The sequence below is a fragment of the Lissotriton helveticus genome, chromosome 9, assembly GCF_964261635.1.
Source record: "Lissotriton helveticus chromosome 9, aLisHel1.1, whole genome shotgun sequence".
NCBI lineage: Eukaryota > Metazoa > Chordata > Amphibia > Caudata > Salamandridae > Lissotriton > Lissotriton helveticus.
In genome coordinates this window covers 242828861-242853988 of record NC_136070.1, presented here as the reverse complement: position 1 = coordinate 242853988, position 25128 = coordinate 242828861, and the positions used below count along the sequence as shown (strand labels likewise).

The window sequence follows — 25128 nt, the reverse complement described above, 5'->3', positions numbered from 1 at the left end:
GCTGCGAAAATCTGGAACCTCCTCAGACATCGCCATTTCGGTTGGGTACAAGATCCAGAGGACGGACCGCCCCAACCACCCGGGAGGAGGCATCGCGCACAAAGACTCCCTCCGCCTCACCACATCCAGCACAAACGTCCCCACCGCCATGCACCTGCACTTCCAGCTCCAGCACTCCCCCCTCACCTACAGACCCCCCCGGACACCATCACCGACCTCATCGCCCTGCACGCCATCGCAGACTACATACTCATCGGAGACCTGAGCTTCCACTTCAACAACCTTAACAACCCCAACACCACCACCCTCCGCGACAACCTCGCCAACATCGGACTGAAACAACTTGTCACCATACAGACCAACAAGGCAGGACACACTCTCGCCCCCATCTTTGCTGGAGGCAACAGCGTCCACTTCAGCCACACCACACAGGCCCCTGGACCAACCACCACGGAGTACATTTACTCATCAACAAACCTGAGCCGCCCCAACCTGCTCCGCGCCCCTGCGTAGGAACCTATGCGACAAACTCTGATCCTGCTTCCACCTGAAGATAAAGAACTTCTACGACAACTTCAACGACCACGCATCTGACACTGCAATCAGACCACCCGTCGCCGGCCAGACAACCATCTCCACCTGGACACCGATTACGGCAGAGGAGACCACTGCAACCATGGAAAGCATCCACTCTGGGGCCCCCACAGACCCTGCCCACCTCACATATACCACCGAGTCACCACCACAATCACACCCATGTTGCGACGCACCATCAACACCACCTTAGAGGCCGGCTCTTTCCCAGACTGGAAACGTGCAGAAGTCAGGCCACTGCTCAAGAAGCCCTCAGCTGACCCGAATAACCTCAAGAACTACCGGCCCATCTCGCTCCTGCAGCTAAAGTCACCGAAAAGACAGCCAATGCAGAACCGACAAGGATCATCGAAGAGAACGCCATCCTCGACCCCTTCCAATCCGGATTCCGAAGCAACCACAGGACCGAGACCTCTCTACTCGCTGCCACCAACATCCGCACCCTCCTTGACCAAGACCACACCACAACCCTGATTCTGCTCGACCTATCAGCAGCTTTCGACACGGTCTCCCACTGCACACTTACAGCTAAACTACACGACGCCGGCATACAAGGCACCGTCCTCGACTGCATCAGATTGTTCCTCACCGGCAGGAGGCAAAGGATCAGTGTGCCATCCTTCCTCTCCGAACCCACGGAAATCAACTAGGGAATCCCACAAGGATCATCCCTCAGCCCAACCCTTTTCAACATCAACATGGCTTCCCTCACCATCTTCGTCCGACAGCACAGCCTCAGCATAGTCTCCTATGCCAACGACACCCAGCTCATCCTCTCCCTCACCAAGGACCCCACTACCACCAGACTCAACTTCCAGGAAGGAATGCAGGATGTCGCAGCCTGGACGAGAAACAGCTGCCTAAAACTCACTCAGAAGTCCTCAGAACCACGCCTTCAGCATGGAATAACTCCTGGTGGCCCAACGCCCTGGGCACACCCACCCCACCCCCACGGACCACACAAAGAACCGCGGCATCATACTCAACTCCTCTCTCTCTATGAAATAGACAGGTCAACGCTGTCACCTCCATCTGTTTCAACATCCTATGATTACACTGGACTATGGAAACGCCCTCTACGCCGGCATCAACAAGTCTCTACTCCACAAGCTCCAGACAATACAGAACCCCGCCGCCAGACTTGTCCTCAGGGTCCCGCGACACAAACACATCAGCCAACACCTACGCAAGCTCCACTTTCTCCCTGTCGAGAAAAGAGTCACCTTCAAGATACTCACCTACGCCTACACAACACCGGACCCCAATACCTCAACGACAGAATCACCCTCCACGTACCAAAACTAAACCTCCGCTCCACCAGCCTCCTCTTCGCCGAAACCCAGCACATCCTCAGAGCCAGAACATGTGAAGATCCTTCTCCTACATCCCAGCCAAGACCTGGAACAAGCTCCCCACATACATCAGACGTGCCCCCTCCCTGAACACCTTCAGGAAGGTTCTGAAGACGTGGCTCTTCGACTGACTTCACGCACCCCCACCCCAGCGCCTTGACACCCTCACGGGTGAGTAGTGCGCTTATAATTCCCCGGATTGATAGACAATTTCTCCAACACCCTTCAATAACCTGTCAAGTTGACAAGGGTTGCTTCACAGAGTTTCATAGTGTCACCTATTAGGTCCGGAACAGAGAGACTTAGCTGCCTCAATAGTATCACATTTTCAAAAAAGTAACCAGAGGCGGTTTCAGTCAGCGCTCTTCATCCACTTGTCTGTACAAGTGTCATTCGCATATGGCTTTCACCCACCACAGTATACAGAAAGAGGCAATGGCTTAGCCCACCTCATCAACTAGCAGTCTTGCAGAGTGAGGGATAGCATTCTGGCTAATCATATATATATACAGCTACATTTCTAAACATTTTTTCCATCTTTACCATTTCTTTTGCATATGTTTGTGAGTAAAGTAAAAACTGTTAGCTATCTTGTCAATGCCAGACGTATTAACTTTGCCAATACTTTCCACCAGACACAAAACTGTACTGTTTGTGTTCTAGACAAACACTGCAAGCACCTGTAAGATGCAGGAAGGAGTGGGATGCTCTGACCAATCTGAAGCAAGGCAGTGAGAGCGATTTGAAGCCCATCTAATAGTCAATAATGGGTAGATTCTAAGCCAGATGAACCTTTTTTCTTGCCAACAACCCATGCACGCAATCTCATCTCTCTCATGCACAACCTAAAAAAGTTTGCTGTGCTAAGATCAGCTTTCAGCAAGGAGCATGGCTGTAAAATTTAAAAAATAAAAAGCACAAATTTACCACCGTTATTGCATTTTTCTAAGGGCAGTCCATTTTTCCTCTTTTTGTGGTTTCAACCTACTTACTGTTTGTGGTAGAAACCGGTTTGAATCTCAAGGGTAACCCTAGAAAGATATACATTTCAGAAAACTAAACAAAATTCTGCATTCAGCAATGGGCGATTCATATAAATCACAAAGTTTTCTCCAAAGAAACGTATCATGGAGGTACAAAATACGATATATATTAAAAACAAAAAACAAAAAAAACAAAACATTGAAATAGCTGAGAAAGTTCTCATCTGTAATTTTTGTCTCAATGGCACATTTAGAAAGTAGTATATCATTAGATCTATCAGAACCATCGAGTTGCAGGGATATATTGAGTTTTTGGTTTTCCAAAAACACAATGCCCAGAGCCATCCATTGAGCTACAATTCATATGGTAAAACCTAATTAATGAAAAGAGGGTATGAAGGAAACTCTATTTTTAAAGTGCGAGTAATATACCGAGTTTGGGACTAGTTATTTATCAACTCCGAATATGGTGTTACCCATACCATCATGCGTTGGAGGGCATTTTGCAACGCGTGCTTTTTCTTGCACATTGGCTTATATTTGGAAATCGAAAATGGAAAGACATCCAATTGATAATAGCAAATGTTCTACTACCCAGTTTCCACGCTTCTTCCGAAATATACAGTTTCTGCTGTCAGCTACGGCCCTTCTCAGAAATCTCTGCCTAATGTTTAATGAAAAACTGGATTTAGGTGCTGTAGTTAAAATCAACCTGCAATGTGATACCCTTCAAATGGAGATATCTACATGTATTATGTTTGCTTGAAGATTGACACATTATCCAATATACTTAAAGGAAATTACAGTGTTTTATCGATGTACTAAGTAGCCTTGTTAAAGTCCCAGTCCCACTGACCACTTAGGGCGAAACACAGGTCTGCTATTGTAGTATCTACAATGTAACCTAAACACCACTTTGGAAAAATAAGGTTGTACCCAATATGTTTTATCAAGAAAAGAATATAAAAAGAATAAAAATTGTTTCTTTCAAAAAGAAAATCAAATGGGATTTTTTCTTGATTACTAAAACACATGCCAATTGAGGAGGAGTATATGCTCAACTCATTCCATACTGCTAAATAAACGAGGCTGGAAAGGTCCAGTGCAGTGCCTAGAGTCAATCTCCTCCACCCACCCAAATCATAATTGGGCAATACTATCTGGGGGACCATGATCCCAGGACCTTTCGTGAAACTGGGAACATTAGCAATGTTGCAACTTGGTCAGTAGCCATGTTCAAGATTACTGCATTACCCAAGTTCCTCAACAAGTTTCAAAACAAGCCCAGAATTTTGTAGGCAAAGGTTAGCTTTCTGCTTTAGAAATAAAGGCACCTCACATTACCCTCAAATTGCAGAGGGGATAAATCTCACTCCTGAGTATAATTCCGTGTTTTAGGGAGCCCAGTTCATGACTTAACGAATAGATGTTCTCCCCACAGAAGGAACCACTTCTGTTGACAGATACGCAATGGGATCCAAGAGATACCTTGCAGCCTTCTATACAGAAGAATTTGTTATACAAAACTGGTGATGGGAAATAGAAAAAATGCGCTTTAAGGTCTTGTCACATAGAAATTCCGGTTATAACATGAAATCTAGTACAGTGCATCAAGGTAGGGAAAAACCACCAAATCCCCAAATGTGTGATCATGATGGCCACTAATACAGTAAATGCTAATCCTCTACACATGTATGATATAATTACAGGCATAAATAGTAGGTTTATAAATCACAATTCGTGTTTCTTGTGCATTCCAAGGTTGTTTATTTATGTTCTTCTGTAAGCGAAGTCCATTTGCACTTCACTTTTTCGGATTCCTAGCCAACACGTGTTTTGCCGCTTTACATTGGATTACCCCGCGACTTCAAGGCTAAGGAAATATATAAGAACGGTTGTTGGTTATGTACATAAGTCATTGGTTCATTTTTTCAGTACATTAACATGAGTCAAGTGACCTGAGCAGGCCTTGGATCACTAACGTGTTCGTTTGTGGAAACCCATGGGTAGATTGTCATGGAGCGAGCTATATCAATTTCTATTTGGTGTCAAACATTTTAGCCATGGAGAAATACCCCATTTATATTTCTCTGTTCTTTAATCATCATGATGTTGCTTACATGTACAATTACTTTCCAATGTTATCGTCAAAGGTCACTTTGGGTGAACAAGGTGCAGTTGCGATCATGGGTATATCCTAATTGTGCTTGTTAAAGAGTCCTTGTAGTGGACCCTCATGTTGTCAAGGCCATGTGTTGATATAATTGTAAGGACATTACATTCTAGTCAAATAAAATACGATACCTATGGTCTTGATCTTGAGGTTTCTCGGTGGAAGGAAAGTTTAGACAGTGTCATATTTACTTGGTGTCTTGCAAGCGCTATAGTGTCAGGGGAAATGTCTGTGTTTTCTTCCTACCTTATTTTCGATGATACTTCCAACCCAAAAAGGTTTCTGCTTGTTCTTTTTATATTCTGTTTAATGCCAAGAGTGTGGTCATTAATATAGGAGTGCTCTCCTGTTCTGTTCGTATACGGTTGTTAGTACTGCAATCTGACGCCCCATCCTTGAATAAAAGGAGAAGAATATTCCCTGCATTAGCCCTCCCTGTTTGTCTAGATTGCTATTAAGCCCCACATGGTCAAAATTTCCCTTACAGGCAAGATAGTTATTAGTGTTGTGCTCCCTCATCCTGCGTGCAGTGCTCGACCGCTGTGTATCCAGAAGAGCCGTTAACTAGGCGGTGTTGCTGATTGTTATAGAAAGCGGACTGTTAGAGGACCTCCCCTACGGTGTGGTGTGTTTTTAGGTTACCGGAAGCTATAGTGTTAGGGTTTTGGATATGTCAGAAAGCCTGTCCATGTTTTAAACAAACTGCATAGTTCTTGTGATCAGCTGTTGTGATCCTAGCAAGGTAATGTAAGCTTAGACCTCTTTATTATATTGCCACGGGTGCAAAATACCTACAGAAGAGGCTGAATTTTTATCAGCCGACACGATCCTTACGATCGGAGTCTTTAGCACTTGCTGTAGTTCCTCGTATAAAGAGGGCACGTCTGGGTGGGCGATCTTTTAGATTTCTGGCCCCTCAGTTATGGAACTCTTTACCATTGGTCTTACGATCCACATCCAATCTGTTAGCTTTTAGGAAGGGTCTCAAGACTTGGTTATTCGCTGGGTAGAGTGTTGTTCCCCCCCTTTCTTCTGTTGTTCTGTCTACTGTTATGTTTCTTTTTTAGTCTCTTTTCTGGGTCTGGAGCACAAAGCGCCGGGACACTCCTTTGGAGTAGCCGTTGCGCTATACAAGACCCATTAATAACATAACATAACTTATAAGAGTTACTTCATGATCTATATGAAATGGACCCTTTATATTGCGGCTATTGGAAACATGAGCCGAATCTATGATGACATATCATGCGAAATGGGACTAGGGTCCTCACGTTTCAGTTTGTCTTAAATATAGGTTCGGTGGGATATGATGTAATAAATACAGTATGTCGTGAGAGGTATTATGGACATAACTATCTGCCCCATTCAGCTTGGACCTAGGTTCCTCTAACGAAATGGGTTTCTCCCATTTTGTGACCCTTGATATAAGATCCGGCCAATACCATGACCGGCTGAGCTACGAATAGAGTAAGTCTTGATGGGGGCAGTATGGACATGTTAACTGTCTGACCAGTTCAGCTTGCAATGATGTTTTCTAAAGACGTATGCTTTCAATCTTCAGTGAAGTCCGACACAAGATCCAGCTTGTATTGTAATCGATGAAGCTATAATGTCACTAAAGTCACATATCATTTGGAGTCCACCCTCGTGTTGCCAACAGCCACAATATACGGAGTCCATTTCATATAGATCATGAAGCAACACTAATAATATAATAAGTAAAGAGGTCTAAGCTTACATCACCTTGCTAGGATCACAACATCTGATCACGGGAACTATCCAGTTTGTTTAAAACATGCTCGGGGTGTCAGACACGTCCAACACATAACAGTATAGCTTCCGATAACCTAAAAACACACCACGGCAAGATGGCAGTGCCATCTGGACCCGTAGGGGAGGTCCTCCAACAGTCCTCTTTCTATAACAATCAGCAACAATGCCTAGTTAATAGCTCTTCCGGATACACAGCGGTCGAACACTGCGCTCACGCAGGACGAGGGAGCACAAAACGGACAACAATCGTGCCTGTAAGAAGAATTTTGACCATGTGGGGGTTAATAGTAATCTGGACAAATGGGGCTAATACAGGGAATATTCTTTTGCTTTTATTCAAGGATGGGGCGTCTGATTGCACCATTAACAACTGTATACGAACAGAACAGGAGAGAACTCCTATATTAATGACTACACTCTTGGCATTAAACAAAATATAAAAATAACAAGCAGAAACCTTTTGGGTTGGAAGTATCAACGAAAATAAGGTAGGAAGTAAACACGGATATTTCCCCTGACACTATAGCGCTTACAAGTCACCAAGTAAATATGCTGAAACTAAACTATCCTTGCACCTAGAAACCTTGAGATTAAGACCATAGGTATCATATTTTACTTTACTAGAATGGAATGTCCTTACAATGGAAATACATCATCTATTCACTTATATCAGCACATAGCCTTGACAACATGAGGGTCCATTACAAGGACTCTTAACAAGCACAATTAGGATATACGCATGATCACAAATGCACCTTGTTCACCCAAAGCGACCTTTGGCGATAAAATTGGAATGTAATTGTGTATGTAAGCAATATTTTGATGATTAAAGACAGAAATATAAATGGGGCATTTCCAGATAGCTAAAATATGTTGGACACCAAATAACAATTTTTATCACTCGCACTATGACATTCTTCGCATGGGTTTCCACAAGCAAACACCTTAGTGATCCAAGGCCTGCTCATGGCACCTGACTCACTATGTTAATGTACCCAAAAAAATAACAAATGACCTATGTACATAACCAACAAGCATGCTTGTATATTTCCTTAGCACTGAAGAAGTCGAGGGTAATCCCACGTACAGCGAATAAACACATGTTGGCTAGGAATCATAAAAAGTGACGTGCAAAATGGACTTCCCTTCCAGCACATCATAAATAAACAACCTTGGAATGCACAAGAAACACGAATTGTGATTTACAAATATACCATTTAGGCCTGTAATTATCATAAGTGTGCAGAAGATTAGCATTTACTATACAGAAGAACTGTCTAAAGAACTACCAATACATACAAAAGCAGTGTTTAAAGTGTGGAGGGATTTGTAAAAAAAAACCTGGGATGGAAGGGAGACCTGAAGTATGAAACACTACTTTGGGACAGTGCTGCGTTAGTAGAAGTGGGAATGTTGTGGGGGTTACTAAGTGGGATCACATAAGAATAAGTCAACCTCTGGAACAGTGGAGAACCCATTTTGTTTTCACATCAGCAAGCTGGCGGAAGCTTATAGGTACATCAAAGTCAGGTATGAACTAACCTCTGTATTTATAAATATACTCTTCCCTGAACAATACTTTGTACATCAGTATGATCGCATATAATAGCCCACGTGTCATGCTCTGGAATAATGTATAAAAATGCGATAGTTCCCTTTCAATAGTGTGCAATGAGGAATGGGCTAACTCGAATTCTTAACTTCCCCTTTTTCTGAAACGTGTTGCAATTTTAAATGGAGTGTGTAGTAGGAGGTAATCATAATAAGAGACCTGTCTTTGTCTTTTTGGTGTGGACTAATCCATGAGGTATATGAGCTTCAAACTCGCGAAGCAGTCATTGCCCGCTTTTTTGATTCCCAGAAACTCCATCTCCCATCATGCCCGAGGAGGGGAGGAGCTCGCGTACGTGAGCCTGCGAACCTACGCTGACATCACATGGCACACGCCCTGTCTCCTACTTCCATAGGGACAAACACCGAGCGCTGACATCGTCGCGGCATATGAAAGAGGGGCACGACTTGTGAAGGACTTCCCATCGGAACAGTAAGGGGCCCGGATGGGTCATCTGTTCGAGTGGTGGAGTGTGTGTAGAAAGGGGTCGTGTAATTAGCAACCACGACCTTAGAGCTTGTGTGTTTTTTATACCGGCATATGTCTTTGATACCGCCATTACGAGACAACGCCGTTGGGAGGCAGAAGTCTTGAGCCTGCCGAGTGTGTGAGAATGGGGCAAGGTGTTTTTCAGCCTAACCATGCTTGAATGAATGCACTCTTGGGTATAATGGCTAAAGATAACAATGACAAGTTTGGGATCACAGCCCATACCCTATTTATCTATCTTTGATAGGTGACTAGTGGGGATCGTATATGGCCCGTTTCACCACCAATGTGGGGGAATGCATAACGTTAAGCCTTTCGCTTGTAGAAAGGGGGCAGATATTCATTGATGCATTGGGTAAAACGACATATGTTTATATGGATATACTTTGTTTCTGTTACCTTGGAGTATAGGTTGTGTTCTTTGGGACTCCTCCCTCCATGTGCCAGGTCAAGTGATTTATTTCAGTAAACTCGGCGAGTTACATTCTTTTTTAATCATGATTGCTGAAGACGACATCTTTGGTATATTGCTGAGGTGACGACTTAATGCCCTTTGAGGGTTGGGTTATGACTGGTATATTATATATATTTTCTAACAATTTAAAAACTGAAAGAATTTCTATTGATACTACAGGGTTAATGTCTGCACATGTATTGCTTTGAGTGGGTAGAATCATGAATTCCACTCATATGGCCAATGACTTGTCCAATGGGGGCACCATTGGTTATATGACCTAGTGGGGCCTCCTTAAGACGAAGAGCATTTCTAACCTAACTATTTATGGGAAACGGGTAGCAATGTGGCTGTCCACTAGGATATATGTAATGCACTTATAATTTATTTCACAGTTATGTCACCGTGTTGGCGGAACTCCCTCCACATAGCCTAATACTGATGGGCGAGAGTGACCTATGCCCCTTCTAACACCTAACTGAGGTAAGAGGGGTAATACACAAGACTGGGACAATAAGACGCCTGAAGAAGACAAAGGTGACCCATTAATTAAGGGCTAATGGAGGTCGAAACATGTTGACTAAAGCAGTAAAGGAGGGGTGCTAGTGGGCTTTAATACCCTTTGGTAGCACCACCATCCATTCTTTTTCTAAATCCTGACCTTGGAACCTATCAATAAAGTTTACTATGGTATCCAGGAGCCAGTTTTAATTATTCCCTACTGCGAATTGTTTGTCTATTTTTGTACTCAGTCTTGATTTGTTGTTTGTGGACACTGGTGTCACGTTCAACTTTGTATTGCACTTTGTCTGTGTATTTCTTTGTTGCCCCTCCCTATGCTCTGCCCGGTGTGTGGCTACGCCCGGGCGTTGTAGCAGACCCTATGATGAAGCATGTCACACACAGTGTGTGTGAGTGAGGGCAGTTTATCACTCATGAGTGTGCCAAAGCTTGCACACTTTTGTTGATTTGGTGTTCTTCGTCGTCGTCGTCTCCACCCCTTTTGTGTGTATACTATGAACTAACCTCTCACATTATGATGGGTTCGGTTATAGAGGGCTCATCCCATTGGAAGTCAGAGGCCTCTCTGAACCTCTTCCACAAAAGGCTATCTCACTGATATACAAAAGATAGTCAACACCCTGAACCCTTTGAAGGAGTTGAAAAGTAACTGGTCGAGAGATCTAGATGAATTGGAGGAGGAAGAAAGGAGGAAGCTGGCAATCAGAGCAGCATTCTCACTCAGACTTGCAGATCCTGCATAAATTATATTAAACAGGGGAAACTACTGAGAATAGGGAAGAGTGGCACAGAGAGATGCACAAGAGGTTGCAGCAAAAGAGGCACCTTCTCACACAAATTATGGTCTTGTCCTCTGGTAAAGCACTTTTGGAAGGGGGTATATGAAAGCTTGAGGAGTGTCAGTGGTGTGCCGGTAGATGGAGCAGGTAAGTTATTACTACTCCATTTATGGGCTCCAATCAATACAAACCAGACCACTATGCAGCCTTTTTCATTAATTGTGGCAAGAAGAAACATGGTCATAAAGTGAGGCGCAAGTGATCTGCAAGAGCTGGTTAGCTGGAAGCCATATATGGAGCAGTGTATGCTGGTTGAAAAGTAAGTCTATGAAAGTAGGGGATGCCCAAAAATAAATAATACGGTAATTATAGCAGCACTACAGAAGGAGGTTATTATTCATGGTGTAAGAGGATACTTCCCAACACTGGTGAGGTCTGAGTTTGTGCAGTTATATTTTTGAGCAGGGGTTAGTTAATGATAGTCACCATATGATCGCATATTGACCATGTTGCTTTTTCAATTTAAAATGTTAAGATTTATATTTAAAAAATGCATTCTTTGCAAGTCTATTGTACTTTGCGTTCTCCTCTAGGTGGCATAACACTACAGTGGAGCAAACCATCCTCTTGACCGAGTTTGCAATACTACATTAGTCATTACACTTAAGACATACTTTTTCTAATTTTCAAAAGCTTGAATTGACAACTCTAATTTATTATGGTAAAGGAATGCAATAACCATACTGGTATGAATACCAACCAAATGGTCTAGACACCATTAAGCTCTTTGACATATTGTACCCAGACAGGTTTGGTAACATGTAGGGGAAAAGAATCCCTTTCGCTGAACCGTTTTGATTTCTCACTTTTTTTTTTTTAACCACCTCTAATCTTATTTGCCAGATGTGTGTTAGTTCCATTTTTATGTTAAATTCTTAAATTATCCCTTTGCATATATATTTTTCTCTTTCACACCTCTGGCTTTTCTGAGTTTTTTCTTAAAAAGCCTAAACTCTGTTTCCTTACCATGAAGATTTCAGCAAACTGATCTAGATTTCTCTGAGAAGCCTTCGCAAACTAAACTGGGAGTGTATTTGTCAAGATAATCCACTAATCTACCAACTAACAAAGTTGTAGTTCACCATGACTGCAACACTATTTTTGGTACTTTGAACACTAGGAACTCCCATCTCCTGAAATTGTACTAGATCATTTTATTGAGATTCTAAATGTAAATGCTCTCAACCATTGCTAGCAGCTGTAAGGTCCAACCCATTCTTCTCCTTTTATCCGCAACCAAGAAGAAGCACAAAACAGCTTAGAAATGTCATAGTTATCAGTTTTCACAAACAAGACTCCTACATTTACACAATTGCAAACTAAAATTTGGAAATAACATTGAAAAACAATCTGTAGCGATTTAAAGCACATTGTCAGCCCTGCTGCACTGTCAACTAACTTCTTCTAATCAGCTCTAGAGATAAAGCTGTGTAACCCGCGTTTCCACCCTTTTTGCCACACGTGTTTGGCTCTTAACGACCATACAAGAGTGTTTCCTATTCATTAAAGTAGTTGCTCAGACATAAATGTACAGTTCAAGGACAGCATGCTGCAAGGTTTGAGTAGGACAGTCACATTTTACTTGTCACACATCATTACCAGGCTATAGTTTGCCAACAACCTTAGATGTTCACTCGCCATCCCTAAAAAGGCACCATAATTCTGCTTCTGTGATATGTACCATGGGGCGTTACACACACCCAACATTTTTCAACTAAAAATCATTACAACTATGGTGAGATGTAAGGTAAATGCATCTTAAAAGACAAATGACTTCTCAAACGAAAACGGATTAAATATTTCAGGGGGAAAAACAAATTCTTTTACTGAAGGTATGCAGAGGAAAAAAAAATCATAACGCAACAAGTATCAAAACTTGGGACATTAAAAAGGGTATATTTCGCGCCATTTACTGCATGGAGAAAATGTTCACACAGACGACGGCCCGATGCCATAAAGAAAGGCTAATAAATAGGTTAACACAAGTCACATGTGCGCTGAAAGGGGCTTTAACTCAAACTCGTTGCACAGAAGGCTTTTAATAAAAACGAAAACAACATTAAGAGACTAGGCAAGGACCACGCCCTAACCAAATGAAACTTACCAAGTTTTTCCACCAGCTTCAGCATCACTCCTCCGATGTGCACCTCCCCCGTGACCCTGAGGGTGACATCCCGATTGAGATCCGTCACCAGGACATTTAACTCCCACGTCCCATCCGCATAGCAGCCATCTGGCATCCTTATGCCGTCCAGGGCCATGATTCCTTCCTGTCAGTGGGGCAGAGGAAATGGCATTAGCTGCAGCGCATGCTCCGCTCCAGGACTGTACAGCCACACACAGAGGCCCCCTCAAACACAGTATTTACAACTCCCGAGCCTAGATCCCAGCACGTTCAGATGTAATCGATGCCTGTTCCGTTATACGAAGCACGTAGATGCGGCTGGCCCAAACAGACGCAACATGCAGCGCTCAGCAAAATCAGCCGATTGCAATCGAGCAAATGGCATTAATGCAGTGCAGGCTGGAAGCAGGGTAGCGTGGGCTTAATTTATGTAAGGGGCGTGTCCCTGTGATAGCTGATGTCATAATCACTGAAATGCAAACAGGATTTGGGACAGATTGTTAAGCTTGCTAGGAATTCTGTTAAACTGTATTGAATGTGCTTTTAAGTTTGAAAGCGTTATTGAATCAAATGACAAAAGAAGTTGTGCAAATACCATTCTGCGCAAATATAATTTTTAATCTAACCAAAGTGGGTGAGGAAGGGTGGCCAAATAATCATGGGCTTGTGTGCAAATATTTACTATACTAAAAGAGCAACTTTTTGCCGAAATAAAATGCAGCTCTGGGACACGTGTGCTGACAGCACCGCTCCTCGCGTCCTGCCACTAAGGACACCCGAAGCTGACTGGCAGGGTGCCGTGAGGAGAAACCGCCCTTTAGCGGCAGCCTTCACTTTCGCAAAATAAAAACCGTTGTTCACCTGTTCCCGTGCCAAACAAAGCCGCCCGACAGGTTTTGCTCAGAGAAAAAACGGGACCTGGAATTAAAGGAAAACTTCCCAGCTGTAGCAACAACGCACTCTCGGCACTAGCAGCTGGAAACCCCCCACAAGCCTGAGCGGACCCCAAGGGGCGCCCGGCCTCTGGCGCCGGCCCCAGCCTTGGACTCACCTTCAGCGGGGCGAGTCCGTTAGCGACAAGAGGACCCCAATATGGAACCGTCCGTCAAGGGGGGGGGGGGGAGAGAGGGACCAACTGCCTCAACGTTCCACACAGGAAGCCTCCCGGCCCGGCTCGCACACCCCTCAAAGGTGACTCTTTCCTTCGGCTGGCGTTAATGGAGTCCCGGACACCCCTTCTCACAGGCGATAACGTCACGCTCTCGGCTCGCTCAATCTGGCTTCCCTTTCATGGACAGTCGAGTCACCACTCCCCCTCTCCTCCCCCCGTGCTTCCCAACTCTCCCTGGCAGCCTCCCTCCCTCTCCCCGCGTCCGCAGGGCCCAAGGCGGCAGCAGGAGAGAGAGAGCGAGCGAAAAAAAAACACCACAGAACTACTGCTGCCGAGCGGAGTTACAAATCCGCTAGGCCGCGGGACGGGGTGGGCGTTCGGGGACCCGAGGGGTTAGGAAGAGCGCTGGCAACAATAAAAAGCCCAGAGGAGCCGCCAAGTGCCCTTTTATGGAAGTGAATAAGAGTGAGGATTGCATCCAACATCCGGGGCCTGGAGGAGCGCGAGGGATAACGCAGGACAGGGGAGACGCAGAGCAGGCGGGATGCCTGACAGGCCAACGCCGTCCCGTTACTTTTTGGCACAGTTAAGAAAAACAGCACGATTTGTCAGCCATGGCATGGAAAAAAACTTATTATATGTGACAGCTGCGCATTAACTCTCATCTGTAACTAAGAACCGCTGAGCGGTAAAACCAATAAGAACTTTTTTGGGGGTGAGTGAGGGGGCGTGGTTGTTAAAGAATGCGGAGTGATTGCTTCAGATTTACTGCTCTGAAGTGTACGTGCGTGGACAAATTCAAGTGAGGTAGCAATCGAGTCAAGCGTTTCCTTGCTTGATCTGTTTTGTGCAGGCGGGAGCTCCTCGCACTCCTCTAAACCACTGGTCTCTGTTTTTTCCCCCAGATTTTTGAGGGAGACTTAATTATAGCCTCGATATTTATTTCGCAACATTTTGTATATTAGGCAATATTTACTTTCCCCCGATGAAAGCTCACTCCCTCCAGCGTAAATTAGTTGGAAAATAACAACCCCTTGCAAATACCATAAAACGTCGCTTTTGGCCACTTGTGCCTAACTCTCTGTTTACAAATAATGAACGCCCTTTAAATCGAATTCGTTACTCTTATAGCACAGGCACTTATGACTTTTTTTCAGCTTCTCGACGAGTGGCGTTTCAAGCAATGCAACATTTCGAATGTTTCCCTTAGTAAACAGATAATTTGTAGCATTACTGCAGTGTTTGGGACACACCCTTTTGTGTTCATCTAAGTTGGGAATGAATTGCACTCAAAGTTGAACGTTGTAACGAAGCGACAAAGCACTGTTTCTTTTTATTTTTTAATGTGGGGTGGAGGTCGAGGTAAAGATGCATTTATTAAAACGTAGTAAAAAGAAACCTATTTTAATATTACTACTGCAGAACGTAAACAGTGCTTTTCCGGGTGTAAACCGGTCTGGAAAAGTAAACCAGAAACATTCATGTATACAGGGATACACAAAACAATTCAAAATTTGCGAACATACGTGACAAGAATTTTCAATTCTATTAAGGACAAGGAGGTGAGGATTATGCTTTCTCATTTCTTTAATAGAAATGCTCAGCAGCCAATTAGAAAACAGTAAGAGAAAAACTACAATACCCATGAGTACTAGGGTATCACATGACAACCATAGAGTAACTAGTATAAAATGCCCCACAGAGAATACCATATCCTCTTTCTTTGGGGAGTAACACAGTTCAAATGAAAAATGTCCAGTCCGATATGAAGATCACGGAAGAAGGCAGAAACCAGCGTCAAACAGAAATCCACTGCGAAGGAAGAAACCAGGAGCTTGCATCAGAAGCAGCAACAGGAACCTGAAGACTATTGTGAAGCAAACCAAACAGGCTGGATAGGAACCCTTACTTAGGGTCAGAACCTGAAAAGAAATATAGAATCGTAATACACAGTTTCCTTATTGTGGAAAGGTCATCAAAAAGAGGGGGGGGACAAGAAGAAACCAATACAATATGCAATGTGCCTCAAGCAAGAATAAATGCAATATACGAAACAGAAAAAATATGGGTGGGATAATCCTCGCGTCCTTGTCCTTAATAGAATTGAAAATTCTTGTCATGTATGTTCGCAAATTTTGAATTCTATGTCAGGACAGGAGGCTCCGATTATGCTTGTTCAAAGCTGATCCACCACAACAGAAGCAATATTTGCAATTGGTTTATAATAAAAAGACTTGAACACAGAATAAGATGACCAATCAGCGGCCTTCATGATGTCAATTAAAGTCACTCCCATAGAAAAAGCTTTGGAAGCCATAGCTCCACGTGCTGAGTGAGCACCAAATTTGGAAACATCAATACCAGCCTCATTCATGAGCCATCGCACCCAACTGGGTCACAGGGCGAAAAGGCTTTTGTAGAGCAATCAACAATTGACCCGCATATCTTGACAAAAAGGAGCAGTACTCACCTCATAGTCTTTAACACATTGAACCACACAAAGTTTTGGATTGTTGGGAAAAGCAGGATAGGTGACCGAAGACGTATTACATTTAGTGCGTCTGGAGATAGCAAAAGTTACACCCTCAGGCAAGAAACTACGACCTGCCAGGTCCAGAGCACGAACATCGGAAACACGTTTACAAGAGACAAGACAAAGTAACATAGTCAAACTCGCTGAAAGTTGTTTTCGGGATAAAAAGGAATTGGACGGCCAGGCCTCCAAGAAACGCAGAACCACTGAAACATCCCATAAGTCAACATATTTTGGAGAAGGTGGTTTTACTAGCCGAATACCTTTAAGCAATTTGGAAATTAAAGGATGTTCACCAACAGGTTTGCCATCAATAAAAGAATGACCCGCGGAGATGGCAGAACGGAAATTATTAACTGTCCGGTAAGCAAGACCAGACGAGGCAAGATAAGCCAGAAAGTTCACAATCAGAGAGACATCCGCAGAAGCGGGATCCACCTCCCGTTGAGCACACCAGCCACACCATCGTTTCCAAGCCCCTGCATAACGTTTGTGTGTGTTGGGGGCCCAAGCTTCGCTGATAAATCTGGAAGCATCTCTCGAAAGACCTTGAACTTGCCAGCAGTCCCTGAAACCCGCCATGCCACCAGGAGAAGATGACCTGAGTCTATCAGGGGATGCGGATTGTTGAGAGGGTCCAGCAAGAGATTCCACCGTTGGGGAAGAAGGAGCGGCACTGCACAACTCATTTCCAGGAGAACTGGGAACCATGCTTGAGCCCTCTAAAGAGGAGTGATCAGAATCAGTTCCGACTGATAATGCTTTGTGTACCCTGGGAATCATCATAAACGGGGGAAAGGCGTAACACAGGGTCGACTGCCAGGTCTGCAGAAATGCATCCGTGCCCAGGGCTTCCGGGTCCAGACGCCAGCTGAAGAACAGGGGAAGTTGAGTGTTGAGGCGAGACGCAAATAGATCGATGTGGCAAGGACCCCAAACACGGGAGAGAGATCGGAACACCCGAGGATGAAGCCTCCAATCGCTGAAATCCCGAAGATGGCGAGAGTTCCAGTCGGCAACCAGATTGGTGTGACCGGGAAGATATTCTGCAATAACTGTAATCTTCCTTTGAAGACAAAAATGCCAAAAATCCTTGGCGATTACCGCCAAAATTCTGGACTTCGTCCCCCCTAACTTGTTGACATACCGAACCGCTGAGACATTGTCCATGCGGAGGAGTATGCAACAGTTGGTCTGGCGCGGAGATAGACAAAGGATCGCAAAAGACCCCACCAGAAGTTCCATGCAATTTATATGAATGGATAACTCCTCCAGAGACCATCTGCCTCCCGTCGATATCGGACCGCAACGGGCTCCCCATCCCCATAGACTGGGATCGGACTCTATGATCACCTTCGGGGACGCTCCCAACAGGGCACGTCCATTCCAGGACTCCATGTGCTCCAACCACCATAGCATCTCCCACCTCGCTTCCTCTGAAAGAGGAATCAGATCGGAATAGCGAAGGCCTTTCTGGATATGACGGATGTTTAAACGTTGAAGCGCCCGGTAATGAAGAGGGCCCGGGAAGATCGCCTGAATGGAAGAGGCTAACAGACCGACAATCCGAGCTATAGACCTCAACGACACATTCTGTTTGGATAAAAGCAAATTCATTTCCCGCTTGATGGATCGAATCTTCTGATGGGGCAAGAGGAGTTGGCAGGAGAGGGAATTGATTTGGAAACCCAGAAAGTCGATCGACTGAGAGGGAAGGAAGACAGACTTTTGGGTATTCACTAGAAAACCCAGAGATTGTAAAAGAGTGATGGACCATTCCAAGTGTGTCATCAACAACTGAGGGCATGTCGTCTAGATAAATAATCAGACGAACACCCCGGGCTCGCAGAGATTCTACCACGGGTCTCAGAAGTTTCGTGAAGCACCAAGGTGCCGACGAGAGACCGAACGGGAGAACTTTATACTCAAACCAATTCCCCTGCCACTGGAACTGAAGAAACCGTTGATGAGGACTGTAAATGGGAATCGAGAGATATGCATCCTTCAGATCGAGACGGACCATCCAGTCCCCTTCCCGAATAAGATCCCGTAGAAGATGGATGCCTTCCATCTTGAAATGGCGATAAACCACCACTCCGTTGAAATCATTGAGATTGAGAACCAACCGGGACCCGCCTCCTTTTTTCTGAACCAGAAAAACATTGCTCACGAAACTGTGAGGATGGCGCGAAGTCCGCAGAATGGCCCCTTTCTGAAGTAGAGAGTCGATTTCCGCTGAAATGACTCTTGATCTTGTGGGGAAAAAATCATGGGAATCGGAGGATGTGATTGACGCAGGGAACTGTAAAACTCTATCTTGTAACCCTGTACCGTTTCTAACACCCATGCATCGCTGGAGATCAGACGCCAATTTGGAAGAAAAAAATGAATCCTGCCCCCTAAAACAACCTCTGAAGCTGGGATCACTCTCACCTGAAGCGTTGGAATCATGATGTCCTCCCTGGGTACCACCATAACGTCCTTTCTTGTATTGCCCTCTACCTTTGCGCGAGGGATAGAAGTTGGCTCTATTATTGTATCCGGACTCTTGGCCTCCACCCCTCTGGGACTGGAATCCACGTTGGGAATTCTGATTATAGCCGCGGCCGAACGATCGTCCCCTGTGTCGTCCGGCCCTAGCAAAAACCGGGCGAAAAGACCTCCGCAGAGAAGCTTGAGCTTTATCCAACCCGTTAAAGGTAGCAACAAACTTGGTTAGTTCTTTCAGGAAAGGTTGGCCAAACAACAAGCCTTGAGCCAACGGACCAGATTCTGATGAAGACCGTTCCGCCAACTTGGGATCCAATTGTAAGAGAATGGAGCGCTGACTGACGCTCGCAAGACATAGCACAATTGGCATTCCCTAGCTGGCAAATAGCTCTCTGGGACCATTCAATTAACTCGTCCGGGTCCACAAGAGCACCTGACTCCTTGGCCTGAAACCCCAGATCCAAGATTTTTGTAAGAGGACCTAGCAAGTCTAACAATTTATCTTGAAAGGAGCACCATGCCCTGTCAATACCCTTCTTCGGGTCCTTTGCATATTTTTAAAGATATGTGACCATCGTAGGGTCAACCTCCTGGGTGTTGGCCAAGTTGTCGGCCAAATCAGGACGTGGACACTCTGACATAAGGCGAGCACGAACATCTTTCTCAAAGGGCCGACGAATATGTGCCTGAACATATTCAGCCACAGCTGGGGACGGAAGCCAAGAGGAAGAATTAAGATGTACAATATCCAATGGATCGAAAGTGAGAAGCTGAGGATGCGTCGGCGCATCTACAAAATGTTCCTTACGAGATTTCTTGGAAGGTGGAGGACCATCCATCCCTGAAGAAGAAGAAGACGAGGAAGTGTCATCAGTATCCGTCAGTGGAATCTGCGAGGATAAAGTGTCTTTGGATGAGCTACCTCCAGAAGGTTCAGCGGACAAAGTTTTAGCCAACTTTAGGAAATCCGATTTATGAGGATTATGGGGAGATTTTCACAAAGAAGCAAGCCCAGATTTAGAAGGCAACCAACCCTGTTGCATAGCGTATTTGGAAAGGTGGCGCTTCAAAGGAGTTATTGCGCGAACCAGCGCTTTGTTTACAGAATGCTGGACACCCTGGTCCAGGGCTTCAACTAAATCTTGCTCCATGGAGCCAGAAGCATCCTCATCACAATATTTATCTTCCTCATAAAAGTCTTCCATGGCTTCACAAAGTGTAGGAAATAATGCACACCAGAGGAAGGAAGCAGAGTTTGCCAAAGGCAAAATGCAGGGGGAGTGGCTAAAGGCCCCAAAAGCAAGCCAAAATAACCAGTTAACAAAACCTGAGAAAGAGAGCTGTGTAAAAAGTGGAGGAAGGCTTGCTGACAAACAGCCACTCTAGGCAGTGCCTTTGAAAATTATACAGCCCACAAGTCAGTATTTTAAGCTTATGTGCGTAAAAGGAGACTTTAGACAGACTTTGTGGGCAAATGCGCTGAGTAGCGTTAATCTTCCAGTCAGGTCCGGTGAAAATCCGGTGTAAACACAGAAAAATTGCCGCTGTGCATGCACGGAAAGGCCGCCTGCCCAAGAAAACACAAGGAAAGGACTAAGCGAGACACTCGCGTAGTCCTTCACTGTCCCCCAACTCCCTCTCCACCAAAGAGACGCGGGCGCTGCAGCGCCCGAACCGGGGAGGCGAGTGCGCGCTCCCCGCGAGACGAAGAGCGCGCAACAAAGGAACCGCAGAGACACGCAGACCGGAGTTACACACTGCTGCGTGCAAATGAGGCACAGCCGGCAAAACGAAACGCCCCTAGACAGCGCGAAGAGTGAGCCGACCTCAGCAGAACACAGGAGAAAAAACTGCATGTACAGCGCGAAACAAGCGCAGATAAAGACAATGGATTCATAATGCAACTACACAGCAATAGATCATAGATGAAAAACAATGTGGAATAAGGTAAGAAGCACTTAACTGGCTGCGGAGCAGCAAAAAAAGAGGATATGGTATTCTCTGTGGGGCATTTTATACTAGTTACTCTATGGTTGTCATGTGATACCCTAGTACTCATGGGTATTGTAATTTTACTCTTACTGTTTTCTAATTGGCTGCTGAGCATTTCTATTAAAGAAATGAGAAAGCATAATCGGAGCCTCCTGTCCTGACATAGAATTCACAAACATCCAATGTATGTAATATGTGTGAAATAGGTTTGCATGACGTGTACTAGTTATGTGTACAGACAGCCTGGGCCATGATTTTCTTTGGGAAGGCTTAGCATGGGGAAGACTTTACCAAGACGCTGGAATGGATGCTGGGTTCAAAGTCCCCTTTGCAAATCCATACAGGATTGTCGAGGAGCAGCTGTATGGAGCCTGGATCCACTAGAGTTTTGTGAGGTAGTAAATTATTTTTTCAAGATTTATTCAGCGCACTTCTATCCTGTGCATGGGTTTGTAGTGAGTAACACCTTATTGGACGTGTCCTTCCTGAGCTGCTTATTTGCCCTCACCGTAGGCGCTGTGAGAGAACCCACTAGGTCTATTTTTAAGGCTAGAATTAGGCATATGCTACCAGGACCGAGCAGGATTGGGAGTAATCAACTGTGTGTAAGTTTTTGTTCTGTAGCTGCTTGCCATTCCTTGGCAAAGTGCCAGAGAGTGACACTAACATAGTACGTTATGTACTTTTGTGACTGAACCTTAACACATACACCCCACACACTCTGGGCTGAGTCCTTGTATATGGAATTAAGGGCAACAGTGTCATTCAAATACTTGCTGCATCACAGCATAGAACTAAATGAATATGCAACAGTCATAAACTATGCACATGCATATCACAATTTACACATCCAATTATATAGATTTGTGTCATCCTCCAAAGTCCTGAGCAATGGATGTATGACCCAAAACTTTGGAGAACAGTCTCAGTTTTGAGAAGGCGAACTGTTTAGTGTCCCAGAAAGCCTATAGTTCTACAATGCTGTACCAATGATAGATGATTGATTATTGCGACTGATTTATTGGTTTATATGTTTTTACAGCACATGTATGCCACACCATAAATTCATGTCACTAACAGTGCCCAGTCAAAAGTCGAAAAGTAATAGATAAAAGGCATCATTTAACCTGATGCAGATACAGAGATTAGCTTTCAGAGCAATCCTGAAAGCATGAACGCTCTGCAGTTGGTGAAGATAACCAAGAAAATCGTCCCAATCCTTGAGGCCCAAGTTCTGAAGAGCTCTGCCAGTGCAGTGGGGGTGTTTATCTTGCAGGGTGGGGATGGAGGAAAGTAAAAGCCAGGAGTTAGAACAAAGAGACTTAGGCATTCTTTATTCATCATCATCAAATAATCTTTATTCGGTCAAAAGGACCATAAAGCACAAGATACCAACAGATCACACACAATAAAATCACAAAGGCATTCTTTATTCAGAAAACATTTTGCCAGAAAGGAAGGCCCTGATTATAGAAGGCTCCATGAATCATAGTCATTTAAAACCAACTTGCTGAATAGGCAGAAAAGGCAAGGATCTTCGGGCATCCAACATACTCAAATTTCTTTAGCTATCTTTTTGGAGAGAACATAACATAAATGTTGATTATCACACATGCACTTCAAAGTTCTCCAATGAAACTGTTGACCGTTTGGCAGAAAACCAATATATTGGGTGAGGTCTGGGCACAAAGAGTGAAAGCTTATAGAAGTTTAACTCCGAGCTTCTCTGGATTTTGTCTCTATTTCCAACATGAGCCAGAAGAAAACAAATTTCAACTTGGAGGGATGACCTCTATTTTGGCTGTGCATCACTTGTTCATAAATGGACACCCTTCTATTGTGTGCCCTAACGGTTAACTTTATGTACTCAAAAGCCTGTCTTGAACCCACTGTGCCATGTTGCTTAATATTAATTTTTAATAATTTCAAAAGAATAAAAATAATTATGCCCAGCCTAATTTCAAAGTGAATTGGCTGAATCAGTTAATTCAATTAAAACGTTAAATGAAGACTTTAGCTTCTTCACTGCAAATAAAAGTTCTCAGGATGTACTGAATTCGTAAGACCGTGGTTCTCTCCAAGGCTATTTTGGTTATATACTGCCTTTTTCTGTGAAACTCAATCATATTCCATTGAGAGAATTTCAACCATGTTGCAAATTGACTAATAAGCATTTCGGCTGTAGGCATTGCTCTTAAGCTTTTTAGCTTTTTTGTTGTTGTTGCTCTTTTTGAGTTTATTCAAACACATCAAAGCAATCAACAACACTGTGGTGTAGATTTCACTGCTCACAGCATAGAAGTTTATCCATAGAGTACAGGCCAACAGCCAGGAGGACAAGGCAGCACTGATGCCAATAACAATAGCAAGACTTAAATGAATGCAGGTGCAATGACCTGGAGGGACTGCTATACAGTCTTAATCATATCATAATGGTCTAACCTACTCAGCAGGGATTCTATATGCGTGACTTAGAAGCAAGACAAGATGGAATGGTTGACGCATGACATCATGTCATGTGTAAGCATACACATTAGTACCCTGGGTATTTTTGTGGTGGCATGTCATCAGATTTGGGTGCGAGTGCCAGCAGAATAATGTCCTAATCAGACACAGCATTGGTTCTCCCAGCCTTAAATCTAATGTGGTGCCATTCCTGAGCCTGCTCCCATTTGTATATTTCTGAATTCCATGCCTCAGTCGACTGGAGGAAGGGGAATTTGGAGTCCGAGTGGTACCGGACCTGAGGATATTTTTTGGCAGCCTACGCAGCACCCCTACATATATGCTTATTCCCTGCTGACGAGAGGTAACAACCTCGAAACACGTGTCCAGGGATGGCCAACGAAACAGTGATTTTTTGCTCAAGACCCTGGCAGAGGCGCACCCGCTGATGCTTACTTCATGGACCACAATGCTTTGGGGCAACACGCTGATAGGACAAGCAGTGTGCGACCAATTGGACTTTCTTTTGTATTCAAGCTCCCTTGAGCTGGTGGGGCTGACGAGCCCGGGTTACGCACCTGCGTGCCACGAGTGGTACCGGACCTGAGGATATTTTTTGGCAGCCTACGCAGCACCCCTTCATATATGCCTATTCCCTGCTGACGAGAGGTAACAACCTCGAAACACGTGTCCAGGGATGGCCAACGCAACAGTGATTTTTTGCTTAAGACCCTGGCAGAGGCGCACCCGCTGATGCTTACTTAATGGACCACAATGCTTTGGGGCAACACGCTGATAGGACAAACAGTGTGCGACCAATTTGACTTTTTTATTTAATTTGGAGATTTTGATTTGATTGCGATGGCTCTTTACACGAGGTCCATCTCTAAATCTATCATTTTACTGTTAGATTTGTTGGCATTAGGCCTAGATATCAACCTCTGAATATAAGTCTTCAGGGTTCGAATGTGTTGCTTGTGGGTAAGTATCATTACCTGACCAGATACTCTATCTCGGAATGTCTAGATAACATATGCAGTCCTAGGTTATGAGGTAGAAGTCATAGTTGTCGATGTTGCATATGAAGAACCCTTGTGAAACTTCAGGAAACACTGAGTGTAGTGTAGTGTAGCAGGAGTAAAGGTATGCATTATGCTCACATTTTAATTACAGTAACTTGAGGTCGTGTGTTCCTGGCTATCTTTGAGACATTACAGAGAATCACTGACCAATCGTCATCAGCAAGTTCCAGTTTAAACTCCCTTCACCATTTGTTTCTAAAGGGTGTTATATCTGCCTTTAGTTTCTCCATAAATGCCTTTTATATGTGTGTTTTGTATATGGCAGTGGGAGCCCCATGTCAGCAATATCTGTAAGGCTACTTCAGTTTTGAGTTTGCTATCCGAGTTATTTAATGTATTGAGCAGGACTTTGTAAAGGACTATGTGTGCTAGGAATTGCCCAGTAGGCAAATTGTTTTGCACCCTAATTTCTGCAGACTTTTTTCACTTTCAAAACCATTTAATAGTGAGCGGAGATACTTTTAAAGGTCCTTTGTGATGATAGGCCAATATGACCATGTGATCAAGGCTTCGTTAAGCCGAAACGCGTCATGGCAGATTGGTGTTGGGCTAAAGAATA

At 44.3% G+C, this 25128-nt stretch overlaps 1 protein-coding gene across 2 annotated transcripts in view; it reads right to left on the bottom strand.

Moving 5' to 3' along the window:
- FERMT2 (FERM domain containing kindlin 2) overlaps positions 1–14370 on the bottom strand; it is a 612725-nt gene extending 598355 nt beyond the window's left edge. Inside the window, exons 1-2 of one of the 2 annotated variants that reach the window (XM_078659827.1) lie at positions 13968–14370; positions 12896–13061 (exon numbers count right to left, since the gene is read on the bottom strand). In XM_078659827.1, the coding sequence (XP_078515953.1) occupies positions 12896–13052 (157 nt within the window). In that variant the 5' untranslated portion in view covers positions 13053–13061; positions 13968–14370. The remainder of the gene's footprint in view (positions 1–12895; positions 13062–13967) is intronic. The other variant, XM_078659826.1, reaches the window with a different exon arrangement.
- Between the last annotated feature and the right edge of the window lie 10758 nt (positions 14371–25128).